This window comes from Lupinus angustifolius, chromosome LG14 (genome assembly GCF_001865875.1).
Source record: "Lupinus angustifolius cultivar Tanjil chromosome LG14, LupAngTanjil_v1.0, whole genome shotgun sequence".
NCBI classification, from domain to species: Eukaryota; Viridiplantae; Streptophyta; class Magnoliopsida; order Fabales; family Fabaceae; genus Lupinus; species Lupinus angustifolius.
Window position 1 is genome coordinate 15,048,958 of NC_032022.1, and position 21,336 is coordinate 15,070,293.

General features: G+C 33.9%; 3 protein-coding genes across 9 annotated transcripts; 1 reads left to right on the plus strand and 2 right to left on the minus strand.

Annotated features, from left to right (window-relative positions):
• Positions 1,206-2,785, minus strand: LOC109326952 (probable CCR4-associated factor 1 homolog 7). 2 transcript variants are annotated; one of them, XM_019559892.1, is made up of 3 exons: positions 2,616-2,785; positions 2,427-2,489; positions 1,206-2,306 (listed from the first exon to the last, which is right to left on the minus strand). In XM_019559892.1, exon 3 carries the CDS (start codon positions 2,250-2,252, stop codon positions 1,434-1,436), a length of 819 nt encoding a protein of 272 aa, XP_019415437.1. In that variant the 5' UTR covers positions 2,253-2,306; positions 2,427-2,489; positions 2,616-2,785; the 3' UTR covers positions 1,206-1,433. The 2 variants fall into 2 exon arrangements, with proteins under 2 accessions (XP_019415437.1, XP_019415436.1); XM_019559891.1 differs by having other exon boundaries at positions 1,206-2,313; positions 2,616-2,782.
• Positions 5,402-8,580, minus strand: LOC109326207 (stromal cell-derived factor 2-like protein). 5 transcript variants are annotated; one of them, XM_019558905.1, is made up of 7 exons: positions 8,380-8,580; positions 8,224-8,298; positions 7,960-8,106; positions 7,269-7,409; positions 6,549-6,598; positions 6,340-6,469; positions 5,402-5,947 (listed from the first exon to the last, which is right to left on the minus strand). In XM_019558905.1, the coding sequence occupies exons 3-7, from the start codon at positions 8,071-8,073 to the stop codon at positions 5,864-5,866; spliced, it is 519 nt and encodes a 172-aa protein (XP_019414450.1). In that variant the 5' UTR covers positions 8,074-8,106; positions 8,224-8,298; positions 8,380-8,580; the 3' UTR covers positions 5,402-5,863. The 5 variants fall into 5 exon arrangements, 4 of the variants coding, with proteins under 4 accessions (XP_019414450.1, XP_019414448.1, XP_019414447.1 ...); XM_019558903.1 differs by having other exon boundaries at positions 5,403-5,877; positions 5,923-5,947; positions 8,224-8,580; XM_019558902.1 differs by having other exon boundaries at positions 5,403-5,947; positions 8,224-8,580.
• Positions 11,573-21,079, plus strand: LOC109326778 (protein starmaker-like). Of its 2 annotated transcripts, none has more exons than XM_019559578.1 (14): positions 11,573-11,896; positions 15,253-15,456; positions 15,558-15,739; positions 16,023-16,149; positions 16,262-16,459; positions 16,551-16,598; positions 16,681-17,598; positions 17,727-17,834; positions 18,200-18,273; positions 18,455-18,506; positions 18,692-18,781; positions 18,857-18,900; positions 19,930-20,004; positions 20,078-21,079. In XM_019559578.1, exons 1-14 carry the CDS (start codon positions 11,753-11,755, stop codon positions 20,610-20,612), a joined length of 2,799 nt encoding a protein of 932 aa, XP_019415123.1. In that variant the 5' UTR covers positions 11,573-11,752; the 3' UTR covers positions 20,613-21,079. The 2 variants fall into 2 exon arrangements, with proteins under 2 accessions (XP_019415123.1, XP_019415125.1); XM_019559580.1 differs by having other exon boundaries at positions 16,690-17,598; positions 20,078-20,612.

Here is a 21,336-nt window from a genome sequence, read left to right on the forward strand (position 1 = left end):
AGAGCAATCTTCTGGCCCAACCTCTACCGCAGTGAAAGAACAACCCATTATTAGCCTCAGTCATTTCCCCTTGAAGATGCATCAATATAATGGCCAAGCTTGTACTTCTCATTAGGGTGAGTATGAGTAGAGTTGGGTCGGGTAAGGTTTGTCCCTTACCTGACCCTAAATGTTGATTATATCATTTTTTTAAACTTTGACTCAACCATACTTCTCTTAACGATGATAAGATGACAACCATGTATTGAATAAGTTAGCCCAAACTGGCAGATCAGCCTACTAGTATTCGTCATATCATGTCCAAAAAAGTTACTAATCTTATTAATTATACTAAAATTATCTCATGTATTAAATATAAAAATCAATATCTCTACATAAATATAAGGCAAATTTCTTTTATACTTACAGAATGATATATATCCTCCTCTAACCGGAGTGTTGGAGTCACAACTACTTCCCTTTGAATTGTGTAAAGTCACTGATAGTCAAATTATCTCCTATGTAAACTAGCATTTTGCCTGCATTTTTTAATCCAATAAATTTAATATTATAGATTAATATTTTTTAGAAAAGTTATTAAGAATTTAAAAAATAAAAAATAATAGCATTAGATACTTTAAAAAAATTATCATTTTTAGTCTAAATTTCGTTTATTGTATTTCTTGCCACGTTAACACGAACTCAATTGCGATAACTTAACCTAATGTAGCACATCGTTATTTGACCCAAATGCCTCAATTCTCCCCGAAACGAAGAAAAAATAATCATTTCATTCAAGTTTACAATTTCCGATTCGAATATTGTGTGATTATTTACTCAGGTGTCTCTGTTTGGCTTCAAATATTGTGAGATTATTTTACTCAGATGTATCTGTTCGGCTTCTACTAATCTAGTATACATATTTCTGAATTTGGTAAAACAGTATCAACCAAGTTGTTATGGCCAAAATGCTTCTCCATGGAAGACAATTTCAACATTGGCCATACAATGGTTTCATTAGGTATATTGTTTGCAGAGCATACCAGAATAGACAGGAACCAGTTTAGACAAATATTGCCACATGCCAATAATGAAACCTTGGAGCCTTTTCCAAAGGAAGAATCCACCTCTTCAATCACAACCACAGTTTTGGTTTACATGTTCAAACTCTGATGGCAAATAAACAATAAGCTTGAAACACTTCGCATGATACAAACATCTGCTAGCTTAAGTAATTTTATCATGATAAATTATTATTGAAGCACTAAACTGAAGTGATTTACAAAGAACTCAAAAGCAAACAAAACCATCTAAGGTTTTACAGTTACAATTCAAGCAAAGGATGATGAAATGTTACAAGTAAACAACAACCATTTTCTTTTGGCAGAAGTGTACACAAGTAAAAAGACTCACAGACTTAACTCTACAACCAATTATATTTCACTTTCTTTCAATTAGTCCTGTCCATTCTCAACACCTAAACCATACAATACACCAGCATATTTCTCCACAGAGCCATTGAAGAAAGTATCTCTCAACTTTCTGAATGTACATGAAGTGAGTAAACTATCTGATCCAGCTTGATGGCACACACCAATTCTCTCCACTTCCAACAACTCCGCAAGCTTGTTCAACCCACCATGAAGGTTGTTGCAAAACTTCATCAAGTGCTTGATATCATACAACACAGGGAAATAAATCTTGATCAAGTCAAAGAAACCAGTCTGTGTATCGGGCAGGGATCGGCAAGTCAAGAGCTTAAGCAGGTAACCAAAATCATAACCACTGTGGAATGTCACCCAATGCACACCAGCGTTCAACACAATCCCTGATGACATGAGAAGCTCGCCGAATCGGTTCACGTCAATCCCCTCCTCGCTGTTCTTCTTGAAATCAATCCCGCACTGGCGCAACAACTCAATCGAATCACTTGCAAATATGTCCTCGCTGATGTTGAATTCGCGGAAATTGAACTGCCAGATGCAAGGATTTTCAGAGCCACAAGTCGGAAGGTTTCCGTTCTCATCAGAGAAGGTAAGACCTAACTGGATCAGCTTCAACATGTCAACGTTATCCTTCAAAGTTTGATAATTATAGTCATTGATATATTTGAACTGCGCCAAAGGGCGAAGAACAACCCCAGGAAACTCCGTATCCATAGCAACATGGTTATAATCATCAACTATTTCACGGATCAACGCAAATTCCTCTTCCAAATTATAGTTCCAAACCTCCCTGATGTGAACCGAATCCCCTTTCGATATAATTGACATTTCTAAACAACAAATCCAAAGAACAGAATGAAACTTGCAACAAAACCCCCAGATCTGCAAACTAAACACGCTTAAACCGCTCAGATCTCAAAAAAAACTAACAAATCTGAAACAATTATCACACATAATAACCTAACAGATAAACAAAACCCGAGGAAAGACGAATCAACAAACCTGAAGATGATTTTTCAGCAAACAGAGCTCGAAACCAAAGATTCTGGACGAAATCAACTAGATCTGAAAGAAAACAAAGTATATAAGGTGATTTTGAGAGCGAGAAATGATGGTACAAGTTATGAAGTGAAGTAGAGTTAAAAGAAGAAGCATAGAAGGAGAAATAGAAAAAAGAGAGAGGAATGAAACCTTGTAGTGAAGGAAGAGAAGGTTGAGTTTCTCCGATCTAAAACCCAAAAGCATAGAATTATGGTTAGAAGAAGAGAGATTGGTAGGTCAACGAAGGAAGATTGGGGGAAGAACAAGAGGGTTGGGACCTCATTTATAATCAGGGTAAGGCGTGGGGTCGTTTTGCTCAGTAACTATTACACGGACTATGTCGTTTACAACTGGGCTATTACCAATTCAAATTTTTTATGAACATTTTATTTTTTATCTATTTATTAAATCATTGAGCTATTGCCTATTAGAATTAGAGTGGAATAAAAATTTAATAGAATTTGTAATTTTAATGAGCTAAAAAAAATTAATAGCTTCCTAATAAAATTCATAACATCGTTAAATAATTCATTGTTTATTTCTACCCTTAAAATTTTATCTAATTATTACACTAATTACATTGTACTAAAATATCTATCTTTTAATTATAAATAATTAAAGAAATAAATAATAATGAGGTGTTGGTTTAATGGTGCAAAGTTCTATTAAATCGTTATGTATCGTATTAAACTAAAGATTAAATATTCGATTCTTGTGAATGATATTTGTTGGGATAGAGAGTTATGCACCACGAAAGATGTTATTTACTTACTCGTATAATGGGGAGAAGGTGTCAAAACGAACTATTGGACGTGTTTGAGTAAGCACACATAGAGTTCGGGCTAAACTAGACAGAGCAAAAAGCTCGGATATAATTTATTTTGCAAAGTAGGACAAATAATATAATGTTATGGTAATTTATAAATATTTATGTTATCAACATTACTCTATTTTTTGGTCAAAGTTCACAACACAATATTTATTATCTATTTTGTAATGAGAATAAAATATCTCCTCATACCATAAGATAACGTATCTCCTACATCAACTGAAAGTATGACATTAGTATTATTTTGTTTAGTTTTTAGAAATATTTTTTTAGAAAATGATTAAATAGAACGCATGTCATGATTTTAATGGGTGTATGAGAAAACTTATCTTTTTATACTAGAATATGTTTTATTCTCTTTTTTATTATAGTATAATCATAATGTAAAGTAATTTCCATTTAAGGGTTATTATTAGGGATGACAATGAACCGAACCAACTTAGTATTCGTTCGGAAATCGATTCGTTATTTAGCTCGATAAACTTGGCTCATGAACCAAATGAGCTTAACTTGAGCTGGAAATTGAGCTCGTTAAATAAACGAGCTGAACTTGAGTTGGATATAGTTCGACTCGTTTGGTTCATGAGCTGACTCGATATATATATATATATATAAAACTAATTTTTAAGTTTATGGAGACCCATGTATTATTTTTTTTTATATTTATTGTTATTATATATATAAGCAAGATTATATTTTTATATATAAAAATTTTTTGAAGTATTTTTTTCAAAATTTAATTAACTATTTGAGTTGTCCAAATGAATTATTCGAACTGAACCAAACAGTTCGCGAACTTTAACCGAACCGAACTCGAGCTAAAATAATAACTCGTATCGAACTAAACCTAGCTGAGCTCTGGTTCGACTCGGTTCGGCTCGGTTCGGCTCGTTTTCAACCCTAGTTATTACCAAGCCGAATGTCTCAGAAAAGGAAAGAAATAGGTAGCCCCGGATAAGCTCAATCCAAACCTGATTTTAATATAGTCAGATTCAATAAAAATACATAATATAATACCCAAACTGTATGATTTTCGAGTTTTGGCAGGTTGGCCCGACTAAGCCCGCCTTTTTTGAGAGCTCTAGGGAACACCACTAATTATACCAAAAAATATTAAAAATTATTATCGTGGTCAACTAGTCCAATTCACAATTATAAACATATATTAAATATTGTATGTCATTTATAGTTATTGAACAAATCTCCAATAGTTTCACAACTATATCAAAAGCTCTAATTCAATCAGCTATATATGTAATTTTATAAACTTTCACATACTTTCACGCCTACAAATTCAGAAATATATTAAGTGTTAATGTCTTTTGAACTCAAAACATCCACCCACTTTAAATTATTATCATCATTTTTTAGTATAATTAATATTTTTATGGGTAAAAAAGAAGAACATTTTCGGCCAATATTTATCTGCTGAACAACCAATCAATTTTGAGAACATATAAATTATTAGTGAAAGTGAGTTTTACTTGTACATGCAAATTATTATTCCACACATGACAAAGATGTAATCTTGACATCTACTTTAATTATTATTTTCAATTTAATCACCACATTCTGGAATCAATAATGCTGTTGAACCGGGTCTATATCATGAAATGTCTCTATCAAATACCAAGTCATTGGCTAGTGAAGTGAATGTAAATCAATAATTATATAATTGGATTTAATATCAGCTCATAAGGTTGTATAAAAATATGAGAAAAATAATAAAGAGACACAAAATAACTCTAGTGTGCATCATTGTCATGACATGGTCCAAAATGGCAGGCACCAGTTTACGAATGCTTTTCAGTTATTCATCAAAAAATAAATGTGCAGTCTGAACGCCACTCCCATTTCATATAACTGCAGTGAGCTGTCCATATGGGACAAAATACATAGAATTGATAAGGTTTATCAAACGTGATTAGGATCAAGAAGACACATGCAACTATTGAGAAATAGCATGAGGCATTGTATTTTATTTTTATGATTTTGTATTGTGTGACTATGAATATACATGTAGAACTGCAAATTTTAATTAGAAAGCTGAGTATATCATCTAAAAGTTAATAGAATGATTTTGGTCAAACTTGATGTGAGTTTTGACATAACTCATTAAATAGATAAATATTTTACAATAGGAGGAGATAACCAAATACATATACAAGGTGATAAATAGATAACCACATCACATAAACTTGAAATTTAAATCAATTCAAATTAAACTGAACTAATCTTGTGCTTTAAGACCCCAGATTGAAAGTGGTCATGCAAAATCCAAGTTTGGTCCTCAGACAAGAAATGTTGTATGCGCGGTAGTTTTCATTGTTACTGAATTGGAAATAAGGCATTGACATTTCAAGATATAGATGGACAATCACCATGGCACTGTATGAATCACTATGTCAAGTCAATCATGAGTAATATTACCATCATTATATCATTCTAGTGCTAACATGTATTTTCAATCAACAAACAAACTACATCTATTATCAGATCTGGCAGCAGCCACCAAAAAATTCTATGATCCATGTTACCCGCTTGGCCAAAGCATCAATACTAATCAACTTCATTTGCTTTCAGTAACCGGAAGGTAGACACCTTCTGCTGCCAACCAGACATTGTCAGCACGCTTCTCGTGAACACCACAAACCTGGTAAAACAAAGTAAATGACAAAATCAATAATCCACTTCCAACATTTTAGTTACATACGATATAACATAAAATAGCAGGATTACTCTATACTAATGGACCTGTAGGTGCCACTATGACTACTACTTGGATTTTAAAGTCAAAACGCTAACTTCAGAAATGTTTAGCCAAGGGCCTAAATCATCTGGAGAACACTCTTTTGTTGCTGCACTCTAAAGTCTAAACCGAAGAGGCTAACATTTACATATATGATATATAAATATATGAAGAACTGAAACCAGTATGTGACTACAATTTTCAAGTGAATAGAATTTTATTTGCACATCTGCGATTCAAAAAATCATCAGAAAAAAAGAGATTAAGAGATTTTCATATTCCAAGTCCTTTCTTACCTCCTGCTGTCCCCCAGCAATTCTAGTGTATTTCTTATCATGACTGTGTAGATAGCCTCTGGTGTCCACATGTTGAAGCCTAATCTTTTGATCTTGCTTCCAAGTCTTCCAACTTCCTTCTATTGTAAGTCTGACGAAAAGGAAACCAATATATGTCACCTTACAGAATTTTGCGATGGAAATATCATTAATTTTTTATCATATCTTACTTCCAGTGGTCCCCAGTGTCAGACTCAGACTCTCCTCCGTAGCAGCTCACCTACATTCAAATCAAATTATGACTTAAATCACGAGTTCGCTGAAATACAAAGGAAACCAAAGAAGACTAGAAACAAGATATCTAGATTTACAAAAGGCAACTTTCTATCTATGTTTTATAGTTCAAAAAAAATAACATTGTCAAAAATTTCTCACACCAACCAATCAGAGGGCATATATAGACATGATGAAATAACAAGCAAGCCATGTCAGACCATAGCTGATAGATCAATTGATGCCACTGACATAATAATATGGATTTAGATTTATAGTCCATAAGTGAAAAAGAATTGCATCAAGGTTCAATCCATAGGACACATTTGAAGTATTATATTTGTTGAGATCAAAGTGCAAAACCACGAAAGATACATCAAAACTGAGAATTTCCATTATCTAATGTAAATGGTTGATAAGTACTATGCAATGTAAAGCACAATCAAATGAAGATGAAAAAAGGACTCCACAAGGTGACATGGATAGCACACATCATAGATATTCCAGGACTAAGAGCAAGCAGCTCTGTTTTTCAGACAAAATTTGAGACAACAACTAGCATTCATATATATACATATATATACTCTACCTCGATATTAATCCACACTTAAATAGATCAAACGTTGTACAAATTTTTTTCTCAAAAGCAAGTAATGTTGGAAAAAAGCCAATCACACCTCAAGATTGCCTGAAATTGGGGATGCATGCAAATGGCTATGCAGCCACTTCCTCGTCCTCATGTGCTGTAGTCTAATGATTGTTCCACTTTTAATGGTGTCACCTTGTTTAGCTGAAGATTCCAGCTGAGGTTTAACAATCTGCAAGATATAAAAACACATATCTTAAGTCAAGTTCAATACTGAATACAAACACCAAATGCCAAGGAGTATTATTTGATGAAACTAGGGAATTACGATCACCTCCTTCGGGATTTAACTTAATCACTCTATCAATCTTGTTTTACCAACTTCCTTGAACTTTATATTATCATTACGATTACATGATGATTGAAATTACACTAACCTCCCTCTGCAAGAGAGGTATAAGGTGTACTTAAATAAAAGTCACTATAATTTCTCTTGAACAAAGGTGTTAACGCACAGTAGTTCAAAATTGTCTCTCATAACATTAGAAAAACACCAGCCTAGGTCTATTTTTTCATAATTTATTAATAAAAATATTAAAATTGCATCCGAAAATCTCATGTTCTAGTATTGTGAATGGACAAAATAGATACAGAGAAAAATTCACATCTTAAATGGTTCTTCCGAGATGGACTCGGATTGATAAAATTCTAGAGTAATTAACAAAAATTCAGAGTTTCAGACCATAAACAAAATAAAAAAGGCATAGAAATGAGGAAATTACCCAGTAGCTGTTAGAATCGTCGACACCGGGAAAACCAGTAACTGATTGTTGGCCACTGCCAGAACCATAAGGCACTTCATGAGAATGCAACCGAACTCTGGTCTTCTCATGCATTAGCTTCAATACCGATCCATAACTAATCTCAACCTACACCACACAATAACAAGTTAACAACCACCACCGATCAAGTTATTACTCATCCACAAATTCAAAAATCTAAGATCCCTAACCCTAATCGCAACAAAACGAACAAAAATGAAAAACCTCTACGCCTTCAGAGGAAGCAGCAGAAACAGAAGAGGTAGGAGAATGAGGGATATCAGAATCGAGGGAGAGGAAAAGGAAGATGGCGAGACCGAAGAAACCGATAGCCATAATGAAGAGCAATGCGATGAACCAGTTCTGTTGCCAGAACGGGAATTCAGATTCCGGTGACCGGATTGATTCTCTGTACACTATTCGGGTCGACCCGGTTGTTTGTGTTGAAGAAGTGGTCTTTCTTCGAGACACGTTCTGGGACCCGGATGGAGCCACGGTTCGACCCGAGTTAGTATCCAGATTTGGAAATAGAGGAAATGAAGAGTTCAAGTTGTTATGGAGACTTCGTTTGTTTTGTAAGCTGAAGAAACTTAAAAGAGAAAAAAAATTGTAACGACAACCAATAAAATTCTGACAATATATTAATATTTTAATTTTAAATGATAGTATGAAAAATAAGAAAATATAATTATTTTTAAATGTGACGTATTACATGCGTTTTCATACAATTTTTTTTTTTACACATGTTTTGGTCCAATCGTTATGGAAGACGTGGCTATGTTAATAATGTGGAAGGTTATTAGTAGTTGGAATATCTCTCAAAATAACCATATTAGTCATGTTTGCTACTTGGTTTTTTGAGGTTAATGATAAAAAGGAAAGGGTTTTTGGTATTATGAATGTCTTATACTACTAGACCAACACCTTATTAATAAAAATGAAAAGAATTTGAGCCATGTAATACATTTTTAAATCTTTCATTTATCTTATTCCCCATAGAACTCAACTCGTATAGAAGTTGTGTTGGCTACTTGGATATTTGAGCATAGTGGGTGGAATAGAAAAGCATTACAATTATGAAATAGGTACTTGAAAGATGACTTTCAAATCTAATCTTTCATTTTATTCCCACTAAAAAATAACTCACACACATACACTACTGAGGTCTAACTAGCGAACTAAAAAACGTTAGTCTAGTATTGTAAAATCCCACTGTATCTTCAGAAAGATCAAAAGTTCAAAAATTAAATTCATGAGAACGACACTTATTTAGATGAACAATCACATATATTAAAAGAGATTTAATTCTTTACCAACAAATAAAAAAATATTAGTAGTACCAAAAAAGTAAAAAATATCGATAGTACCAAAAAAAAGTCTAACTAATGTAATTAGACCTTATTAGTCTAAGATGTGCTTATGACTTACTAGTGTAGTTACATGTGGGATGCATGGATAATAAAATGTTTATAGCAATTTACTTTTTAATGTGTAGTATTAGTATATAATCATATCAAAATTCTTGAAATCACTCATTAAAATAGTAAAAAATGCATATCTTCCACCAAAAAATGTATCAATAGAAAATTTACGAATTTCATACATTTTTATTGTATCATATACTATTTATATTTAATTATTATTGAATCTTCAAAAAAAAATAATATAAATGAAAAATATATAATATATTAATTGTATACAATTTTTTACAATAACACTACAAAGTACACCATTTGATGCTCAAAATTGCAATAGCAAATGATATGATACCCCATAGACAACCCAATAATGTATTTTAAAACAAAGGCAACAAAAATAATTTGCTGTTTCCATTGAATTATTTATTAGTGAGGTCATAAAAATTATCCCGAACAATGGCATGATTGAACCACTTTTCCAAGCTCATCGTCACTTGTTTGGTGTTTGATAAAAATATCATATAAACTTATACACTTTCACTGAATATGCTATTACTATAAGAGAATGTTGCCAATTAATAAAATCGGATAAACATTTCTCTATAGTTTAAACGTTTTTAACTAAATTTTTGTGCTTTAAAGAATTTGTAAGTATGTTCTATTATACATTTAAGATGAAACTTAATTACAAAAAGTATGATGAATCGAGATTTAGTTAAAAAAACTATTTAAATAAAATGACTATATTTCAAAAAAAAAATGAATAATAGAAATTTAATTAATAAATTTAGCCAAGTCACAATTATCTAAATAACAATTTAGTTTTTATTACTAAAATGTTCAAGAAAAGCTAGCAGCAAAAGTACTAAATTGACTTATCATTATTTGATATATATTTTGGGACATTTCTTTCGTTTCACATAATGTCCACTATGATTTCAGGATTGGTCCATTATTGATACAATATTGAATAAGGTAACTCTATCGAATATTTATTGGTGTCGTTCGGAAGTTGGTAGGGTAAAATTTAATGTGGACGGTAATTGTAATCTACATGATCAAACGATTGGAGTATGTGATGTGATCCTAATCATGATAGTCTTTGGTTATCCAGATTAAATGGAAACTTCGGAACTGGATATTCTATTATAGTTGAGTTGCTAGCCATTAAACATGGTCTTGAGATGACTTGGAAGTTGGGTCATTGTCATGTTACTTTGGAGAGTGACTGTCTTGAAGGAATTCATCTCATTTATGATAAGGTGCAGATCCACTTAGCTCCTATTGCTCGAGTACTTCATAGTATATGTGGTTTGCTTAGGAAGAATTAAGATGTTCGACTTCCAACATATCTACAAAAATGAAAATATGATACAAATTATATGTATAAACTTAATTTCGATCTTCATATTGATTTGAGAATCTGAAATTCTTCGCCTACAAAAGTTCTATCTATCCTACGGATGAATATTTCCTATATACTTTAGTTTCTTTTTGTTATTTATTTATGATATACAAAAAAAAATGGATGATCTTCAAATAGAATGTGGGAAATACACCATCAGGAGAAAGCTACGTGTGTCCGAAATTGATAATTTTCAAGTCGCGAATTTCATCCTAAATTTAATTTAATTTCACGAACCTGCGAATTCCGAGCTGAGCTGGACTATGTTCCAAAATGCCCTTTATTTCATCTATACTACTTATAAAGGGAAAACCCAAAATAACCACATACCATGTGTAATTTGTGGTTCTCCCTATTTTGCCCTCACTAATTTCTAATTTTTACAAACAAAATTATATATAATTTAATGTTCCTCTCCACCTAATATATGCTCATATTATTTCATTAATTATTTTTTATTCTTACATTATGACTATGAGTCTTTAAACATTACACCAATCAAATAAATTCAACTGTAGATTACAAATATTTAACACAAAATATTATGATAGGAAAGCGGATTGACAGACACGATAGGATAGTGGCTGTCAACACGCTAGTTTCAATAATAACTATACTGAAAAATAAAATAAAGATTTCCCCCACGTAAAAAAATTAGAAAATATACTGCAAAATGAAAAAAAAACTTTTTAATTTTTAATTTTTATTTGTAAATTATAATTATAAATATTGATACAACGTGGCAAGTATCATAGTGAACTGGTTTTTTATCAAAGAGCTTAACCTTCTCTCGTTTTCTCTGTTTCCCTCGTTCTGTTTTTCTCTATCGTCGAAACTCCGAAACACAAAAAGGAAAAAAACCAAATTCAAAAAAAGAAAACCCTAACCTCTTTTGTTTCTTCAGAAAATCTCAAATCGGCGATTCTAAGTTATGGAAGATCTAGAGGAAGAGACTCAGATAACGGCGCCACCAACGGCGATTTCCGATCCAGAGTTGGAAGAGCAGCTTCTCGATTTTGGAGAAAAGCTCGTAGATCCTCCATCTTCGGTGGAAGACCTCTTATCTCTTCTAGATGTAATCATCTCTCTTTCGCTTTTTCAATGATTCAATCTAATCATTCTATTTTAACTTCCGTTCATATTTTGATCGTGATTTTTTAGTTCTTTTTTTCTTTCCAGTTGTTATCTAATTATAATTTAACTCGCGACGCATTTGAACTTTAATTTCATTTTGCGTGTTGTGCATGTCATTGAGTGTATGTATTGAATATCAATATTAATTTCTGGACTAGAGCCCTGAAATCCCAAACTCGCAGATGAAGTTTCTAGTCTGTTATGTTTTCGTTAGGATTTGGTAGAAATTTAAGCTTAAATGCACTTGTTGTTTATCAACTTTTGCTCATGTGCTAATTCGTCCAGCAGGTTTTGATTTTTCTCCTTGGTGGTTTAGGTCTCAATGTCAAGTTTTGATTAAGGAACTAACAAAACAACTAGCTGGCTATTAGTCACGTTTTTCCTATTAGTTTGTGGAGGGAAACTTTACAGAAGGATTATCAATTCATAAACAAAAACTAAGACCAAAACTGTCAGAAAAAAGTCTGGGGATGAATGCACATGAGCAATAGCTGAGAGGAAAAGTGCATTTAACCAAAATATAAGTACCTGGGATGTTTTTATACCAGATTGTTGTTTCCGTTGTCTAAATGGCTAAATCGGTTAGGCTGTGTTAAGTTATAGTCAACATTATTAGATAATAGAATCATATATAAGCAATTTCTTCTATTGCAAAGCTAAAACTGAATGGGGTTCTTATTGGTAATAGTATTGATTCTTTGATAGTGTTGATATGCCGGGTGCTGCGAAGGGTTATAATCAACATCATTCTCTGGGGTTTTTGAGACATGGTTACCAGATTAAATCTGTAATACTGCAAACCGTATACCATTTCATGGTACTTCACACTGTAAGGAAGTTTTTAATATATTGATGAAATGTGAACCAATACATTGGACGTTACCAGAGAGTACTGCACCTGGTAACTTTGGTCCTAATCAAGTGATGTAAACCAGTAATAGGAGAAAATTGAATTGAGTACTGATGTTGCGTATGTTCACTTTTTTGTTGATTGTAGAATTAGTGACTGATATACTCAGTTAGGTAGTCAATATCAGCTGCCCCAAAACACTGAAGCGGGAGGGCCACCACAGCAAAATGAAAATAATATAAATAATTTATACCCTATACATATAAATGCTAAAAACAAATACTAAAATACACCAAATTTAAAGACATTTTTGAAGAAAGATTGAGATGAGTGGCTATGTAGAAGTGAGGGGAAGAGGCAGAATAAGGCAGACGTGGCTGGAAAATGCCTTAAACCACCGGAGAATGCTGGAGTTTTGGTCTTGGGCTCTGTTTTGTTTCAACGTGTTTCAGAAGCTCCAGTAAAAGGGTTGGGCGCTTGTAGAAGAAGGGTCAGGTGAAATGGCCAAAAACAACAAAAGAGAGGCTTGTCTAGTTTTATTAGTAAGGGCAAAATATGCTTCCCACATTTTTATGAAGGGCAAAGTAGGCTTCACACATTTATGGTAAGGGAAAAATAGATTTTTCAGCCATAAAATTAGAGTTCACATTTCAGAAAGAAGGAGCTGCCATGAACTCCACTAGTTTGCTGCAATTCCACCACTATTTACCGTGATGGCCTTCTGCTCTGCAATTGGCCATCCTGTCGGGTGGAAGTGAGTGGAGGGATGAAATGCTCTGCTCCTCCACAATAGCGCATGATTAATTTCTCAGATACTTAGGAAACAACACTAAGCTGAAAAGGACCATTATTGTATTTAGGGTTGGGCTGACTAGTTCATAGATAGTTTGTGAAGTATATAGTTGGAGGAAGAGGTAGACATTTTAAGTAACATATTTGGAAAAGGCATGTTTGCATGGGCGATGATCATAGAAGAACAACACGACTTCCTTGATTTTGATAATTGTGATAGTCATAATACCAGTAATGTAAATGTCATTAATAATACTTCATTTGTGAGTTTAGATACTTTGAATGACAAGGAAAAAGAAATATTATTAGTGCCCATCAATTGAGGGGACTGGATGTTTTTGTATTGATTTCCAGAACTCAGCAACTGGAATTAAGTTTTTGCACTGATTAATTAGCTTTGCATAGTCCTTTTCTTGTTACGATATCCTGGTTTAAGGCATTGAAAACTTGATATGGAAAGGGACCATCTTGCAACCGTATTGTTTAGCCCCAAGTTGGAACATTTTACAACTGTGTTTGTTGTAAATGAACTATGCTACACTACTTTTTCAGTTTTTCCGGATGTAAAGAACACACAAAAGAGTGTAGGAGGAACTAATATAAGTGAAGTTGAAAATACAAATAATTATATTTGAAGACCCTTCCATCATCCTTGTCATTAATTACACTTTGGTCCTCTAACGTTATTTGAAGTTTCAATTTGGTCCCCTATTTAATAAAAAACCCGATTGGGTCCTCTTAAGTTTTAAGGCTGTTCCTTCCTGTCAACACTGTTAAAACAGTGTTCGATCTTTGGCATTAGTTCACCAGAATCTGGTTTCGAACAAAGGAGGAAAGGGAAGAAAAAGTAAAAAGATAGAGAAAAGGAGAGAGAACCTAGTTTCTAATGAACATTACCCATATCTGGAAGAACATCTTTGAGAATCTAACACCATTGTTATGGCATTGACGGAAATGACGAACTTGGAACAATTTTAGAACTTATAGGACCAAATCTGGTTGTTTATTAAATAGGGAACCAAATTGAAACATCACAAGAAGTTAGAGGACCAGAAGTGTAATTTAACCTATCAACGGACCTTTTTGTTGAATTTTTCAGTGAATGGTATTATTTTCAGAATTAGAAAGCTTATGTTTATGCATTTGGTTGTGTTCCTCACACTGAATTTATCTTCATGTATTTGGTTTTAATCGGTATACAGTATACCATTGTCAATCTTACGTAAGGATCAGGTGTTGGGTGTGGCCTTTTTGTTCCATGTTCTTTTATATCCTTTGTTGGTGACATATTACGGTTTCTTTGGGTGATTTAACAAATTCTATGAATTTCCCGTGCATGTGATTAAGATTTGTTGAAAGAAAAAAATGCTAATTTTTCTTGTCATGGTTTTAACTTTCACTGTTGTCTAAGTACACTTTTTAGCTTCATAGATGATGGAGAGTTCTAATGTATTTATAATGTCTATGACTTTCAGTATCTGTAAGACAGGTTGACGTCATAATTTTGTATTTTTATCATCCGAAAAATTTAGCTGAAAATACCTCTATAGTAAAAGATATGCTAAGTCTCAAAATATACTCCTAGCTTTATGGCTGATCAAAACATTATAATCGTTTTCATGATCTTATTAATTTTTTTTTCTTTTATACTTCAGCAAGTTGATACTCTCCTATCAAGGGTCGAACAGTCACCATCCGTCTCTATGCAAAATGCGCTCTCTCCATCATTGAAAGCATTAATTTCTGATAAACTCTTAAGACATTCTGATGCTGATGTCAAAGTCGCAGTTGCCTCTTGCATCAGTGAAGTAACAAGAATCACTGCACCTGAAGCTCCTTATGGTGATGACCAAATGAAGGTGTACATAATTACTTCCTCTTGTAAATTCAATGAGACTGACTTTATCTGGTTCTTTACAAATGACATCAGTTAAATTTTACTTCTGAAATTTTGGCGCAGGAGGTCTTTCAATTAATTGTATCTTCGTTTGAAAATCTATATGATAAGACAAGCCGGTCATATGCAAAGAGGACCACAATTCTTGAAACAGTTGCAAAAGTCAGATCATGTGTGGTAATGTTGGACCTTGAATGTGATGCCCTAATTTCGAAGATGTTTCAGCATTTCTTGAAGGAAATAAGGTAAGGAAGGCTGTAGGAGCTGCTCTATACTAGTCGGGCATCAGTACAGTTTTGGATACTCTGTCGCTTATGTTTTTCATTCAAACATGATCTGACCTTTCACAATACACTCTCCTCGAGCTAACTTGATGAGTTCCGCTGCTTAATACCTTGCAAACATATAGTAACATATGTGATTACTTTCTTCCATATTTCTGTTACATATGTACAAAAGCATTTCTTTAGATAGTTGATGACACTTGATACGGTCGTTATTCTAATCAGCTCTATTTAAAATATCCAGGGAACATCACCCAGAGAATGTTTTTACATCCATGGAAATAATTATGACCCTCGTTTTGGAGGAAAGTGAAGATATATCCCTGGAATTACTCTCTCCACTCTTGGACAGTGTTAAGAAAGGCAATGAGGTTGGAGTTTGACAGTTTTAATTTCATTCTATTTGGTACATTGTGATTTTGAACTTTGTTTTCATGTTCAACTTTTTACTACTGTCATGATCATGATCATCATGTGATCCAGGAAGTTTTCCCAATTGCTCAAAAATTGGGGGAGAGGGTGCTTGAAAGTTGTGCAACCAAGCTTAAACACTACTTATTGCAAGCAGTGAATAGCTTGGGTATATCTGTGGATGATTATAGTAAGATACTTGCCTCAATATGCCAAGATGCATCTGATAGCTTGGAGCAAAATGATGCATGTGTTACTAGAGAGCAGATGGTTAGTTTTCAATTAGTCTTTTGTTAATTAATATTGATTAATGATGGAAAAAATTATGGTGAAGTCTCTGTTGGTCATTGACTTTTTTTAGGAAGATGAGAGCAAATCAGCAAAACAGTCGCTGGAGGAGTCAAAGCAAGTATGTTTCTTCCTCCCTTGTACTTTTGTTTTTTATTTGTCTGTTCTTGTTTTCCATAATTGACAGTGGATCATGTTAATTCAATGATCAGGCGGTTAAAGAGGATGAAACGGAAGTTGTACCTTCTCATCAAGATAATGCTGTCAGAGACATATCTCCCAAGTCACTCATGAGTAATGGTGCTGCAAAGGTTGGAGAAGATTTTGCTTTAGCAGATTCGAAGTCCCCTAAGAAGCAAGAGAGTACTGATTGTTCTGATAAGTCCAAAGATGTGGATGTATCTGGTCATGAGGAGACCAATGATTTGGACACTGAAAAGGTTGATAATAGGGAAGAAAATCCAGAACAACCCTCTAAGAGGCGAGGAAGGAAATCTAGCTCTTCAACAAAATTGGCTGAACCTTTTGAGGGTCAAATTGCTGCTGATGTGAAGGAAGATGAGAAAAGTCTTGACTCTGAAAATCACAGTAAGGATGTTCCCAGTTTACTTCACGAGGACCATTCTGTTGAAGCGGGATCTTCTCAGAATGACAAAGAGATTGATGCTAAGATTTTATCTCCAGAAGCAGGCCATGATGAATCTGAAGTTATTGGTTCTTCACCAGTTGAGAGCCTCCATGGTAGAAATCGTTCAAAGAAAATTGGACATGCCAAAACAAAGGATGTCTCTTCGAAAGAAGTGACCACAGATGGTGTTTCAAAGAAGGTGACTGATGTAACTAGCGATTCTGAAGCCAAACCAGCCAAACAGTCTGTGAAAAAGGCATTTGGTCGGAAGTCTGATGTGAAAAAAACTTCTGTGGTTGATTCAGACAAAAAAGGAAGTGCGACTACAAGTGATACAGAGGCCAAAAAGCACTCAGCTAAGAAACCAGATAAAAGCAACAAAGGTGAGGTTGGATCCTCTTCAAAGCAACCAGAGGAGAAGAAAAAGTTAGGGAGGGGGAAAGCTAGCTTTGAAAAAGCTGTAACAAAATCTTCTGCTGAAGATGTGGATGAGGTACTTTTTCGTGCTTTCTGTGGAGCCTGTTTCTCTGCTGCTATTTATAACTATTATTGCAACATGATTTTGTTTTGCATTATTCTTTTTTAAAATGATTAGTAATGAAAATATTGTTAATTATGTAGGAAATGGTGTCTCCTCCAAGGTCTGGTACGAAATCGACTAAAAATGAAAGTTTAGTGGAAACTCCCAAGACAAATATGAAGAGGAAACACCCCTCAGGAACAGAAAATGTATATATCCTGTTACCACATTTTTAAAACACCGTAAAATGATAAGTTCATGGTGTACTCATTAGTATATTTTCCCACAGAAAACCTTTCTCTAGCTATATGTTTTTTTTATGATTTCTACTCTGAGCATAAATAGTTGTTCAAATCTGGGATTTCTTTTTTAAATGCCCAACATATTTGGTGAAATATTTCTAAATAGATGTCCTATTTCCTGCTGTGCTATATTGTCTTCTAGGCCTGGTCTCCCTTTATTATTGGGCAAGAAGTGATAGCTGATTATGCAAGTCTTTCATGGGCTGTCTTCTTTCTTATGTTAATGTTCTGTCTTCTCTCTTTGATTGCTAACTATTTGGCTGGTGTGACAGGAGTCAGATATCAAGGAATATGGTGAAAACCTTGTTGGGTTACGAATTAAAGTTTGGTGGCCAGCGGATCGTGAGTAAGTATTTACCATTTCTTCATTTTTGACATACTGTCGCTGGAAATATTTGTTAACTAGGGGCCAGGGAGTGCTATATGCTGTATGACATTTACTTATAAATTGTAAATTTGTAATCATTAGTTTTTGTGTAGGGATCACCTATTTTCAGACCTTTTAATCTGGAATAATGCTTTTACAGGTTTTACAAAGGTGTTATTGATTCTTTTGATCCTGCCAACAAGAAGCACAAGGTAATTTGGCAGTTATGAAGTTATTTCTCTACCCTCCCCTCCCATCACACTATCCCCCCCCCTCTGTGTTTTTCTCTATTGTAAAGCTCTAACCTTTTAAGTATTATATCTTCTATATTTAAAAGGCCAAAAATGTCACCTACTAATAGCATATTTATTACCTTGACACCTGTTATCTGTTTTAGGTTAATTATGATGATGGGGAAGTAGAAATATTACGGCTTAGAAAGGAAAAATGGAAGATCGTTGAACCTGCTGATTCTGATTCAGATGGGGTTGGTTTCTGCCTTCTTTTTTACATTTAAAACATTTATGCATAAAGGTTAACATCAATTTTTTTCTGTTGACAGGAAGAAGGAAGTGATCATGAAAGTCTTGATGCATCCACTGATATGTATGTTCTCCATATTGTTGATGTTACTTATTAGTAATATATCTTTTGGTTATATTGTTATCCTGTATTATTTGCATGTTTGTTTTCATGGTACATATATAGTGTTAATTGCCTTTGGAAAGTGTATCTAAATGTGTTTATACTTTATAGCATTGTTGGTGACTTGGTGTGCTAGTGCTGTTGTTTGTGTTTGTTACTGATTAGGTTGCTACTTTTGTTTCAAAGAGTGGTACCATTATATATATGGATTTAATATGCATACACTTGTCAGCAAATCATCCACCATTGATTTCTTAACTAACTTTGACTCTCAAACAAAAGTAATATAAATCAATGGGGATGATGTGCTAATAGTGTAAAAAACTTACACTATCAATGCATAGATTTTTTGATATGATGTGTCCTACGGCTGAGTTCTCAATGAAATTCCTGAATATAGTTTCTTTTGTTGGTCTCAGACTCTCAGGTAGTTGTTGCTGTGATGTATATTTTGATGTTATATAAATGCTTTGGTTAAGAAAGCTATAGAAATGTGAGAGAGATATGAATCATATTGCGGAATGACACTCTTCACACACACAAAATTCATGATACAGTTTACAAGTCTGAGAAAGTGGGATCTATTTCCTGGACACTAATTCTGTGAGGCTAGATTACATTGAACATGTGATGCATGAGATCGACATGGAATTTGACGACCTAAGGACTAGTGTAGTTATGGCCACCTTTCACTTTCTACAGTCTAATCTATTGATTATATAGTTCTGTTCACTGGTATCTGGATGAAAATGTGTAGTTCATTGACAATTTGTATCTTTGCATCCGCTGAAGTGATTGAGTTTGGTGGAGTTGAAAATGTAAATTGATTTAATTGTGAAGAGCGTGTTAGTACATGTTTCATGTTTCCCCTTTGTCAAAAAGGATTCGATTGATGTCTGTATTTGTGATTCTCTTCAAAGCTGTGGCATGGTGTACCTTCTTGCTGTTTCTTTACTTATTTACATCGCATTATTCTATGATCATATTCAGGCCCCCAAAGAAGAAAGGGAAAACAAGTGCTGGTGATTCAACTAATCAAAGAAAGATGGATGCTTCGTCCAAAAGGTTTGTGAATATTAATAATCAATTTCTGTGCTACCATTTGTTTGATATCTAAATATTCAACTTCAATTTTTAGTGCTGGAGCAGAAGCGTCCAGTAAGTCAAAGGGTGCTTCCACGAAGTCTAGTGGTAAGTCCAAAGATGGCCGCAAATCCAAAGATTCCAAGACTATTAGCAAATCCGAGGATGAACGAGACAAAAAATCTAAGGATAACACTCCGAGAAGTGGTGGCAGTAAATCTATTACTGCTGCACAAAAAATGACTGGCAAATCCAAAAACACTGATACTTCCAAGACAAGCAAAGCAAAGAATGATGACAGTAGCACACCAAAACCCTCTAAGTTGAAGGAAGAAACCCCAAAGAGTGGAAAATCCAAGCAAGAAACTCCAAAGGCCGTTGCTTCCAAGGGAAAACCCCCCAAAGGTGGTGGAAAGTCTAATGGCAGTGGTAGCAAGGTGAAATCTGGTTTATTGAAGAGAAAAGATTCACAGAATGAGAACTCAGATGCTTCAGAAACAGAGGTGGAAGATAAAAAGGGCAAGGCATCAAGTTCATCAAAGGCACAAGGAAGTGAGGCCAGGAGTGGAAAGAAGCGTAGGAAAACCTAAAATCTGGTTTATTTTCTTCCTTCGCTTCTGCTTATCAGTGTACTCTTTCTTGCAGCAATTGGATTTTCCTTTCTCTGACCTGAGTTCTCAAGTAATGAAAACTAAGCCATGTGTTACGGTATCTTGTCATTGTTTGTGGTGATTCGTGCATTGTTGCTAGTATTCTTATCTATAGTTAGGTTAGTTAGTTGTAGGTCCTAGTTGTAGTGTGGGATATTATCTTTAGTTCTTTATCTCTTGTTTCTAGATGGATTGCAGAAACATTTGAGTTAACAACCTTCATAGAGATACTGACAGGTTGATAACTTGCCATTAAATTAGCTGTTATCGAGTGTGTACCAGGCTCTGTATTGAGTTGTGATGTAGCTGGTTTTAATTTATTCTATGCAGATGGAAGAGAGAAAAACTTGTATGGAGATGCATGTAATACGTCATATTTGGAGACAAATACATAAGTCTTTCTCAAAGAGAGAAATGTGTTTGAGGCACTCTGGAACCTAATTTTTTGTCATTAAGTTAACATTCCTAATGAGATGGAATTAAATTTTGTAGTTTCTGGCCCATCTATATGATTTTTTTGTGATAAATTGTATAGCAAATGTAATAGACATATTGAAGAAAGAACTAAAGGGCGGATATAATTTTCAGAAAACGAAACCACTACATGTTTTTTTGGTAGTAATTGAATTGAAACAAACTGTTACATGTTGAGAAGTTTTTATTA

Bases quoted from the DNA above. Each gene is read 5' to 3' on its own strand.
- LOC109326952 (XM_019559892.1), bottom strand. From the start codon at position 2,252: ATGTCAATTATATCGAAAGGGGATTCGGTTCACATCAGGGAGGTTTGG.
- LOC109326207 (XM_019558902.1), bottom strand. From the start codon at position 8,334: ATGGCTATCGGTTTCTTCGGTCTCGCCATCTTCCTTTTCCTCTCCCTC. The intron at 8,107-8,223 runs GTTTTTCATTTT...TGTGTGGTGTAG, and splicing joins CTTCCTCTGAAGGCGTAGAG to GTTGAGATTAGTTATGGATC. The intron at 6,599-7,268 runs GTGTGATTGGCT...ATTTGAATGTAG, and splicing joins CAATTTCAGGCAATCTTGAG to GTGAGCTGCTACGGAGGAGA.
- LOC109326778 (XM_019559578.1), top strand. From the start codon at position 11,753: ATGGAAGATCTAGAGGAAGAGACTCAGATAACGGCGCCACCAACGGCG. The intron at 16,150-16,261 runs GTTGGAGTTTGA...CATGTGATCCAG, and splicing joins GTGTTAAGAAAGGCAATGAG to GAAGTTTTCCCAATTGCTCA. The intron at 18,901-19,929 runs GTATGTTCTCCA...GATCATATTCAG, and splicing joins CTTGATGCATCCACTGATAT to GCCCCCAAAGAAGAAAGGGA.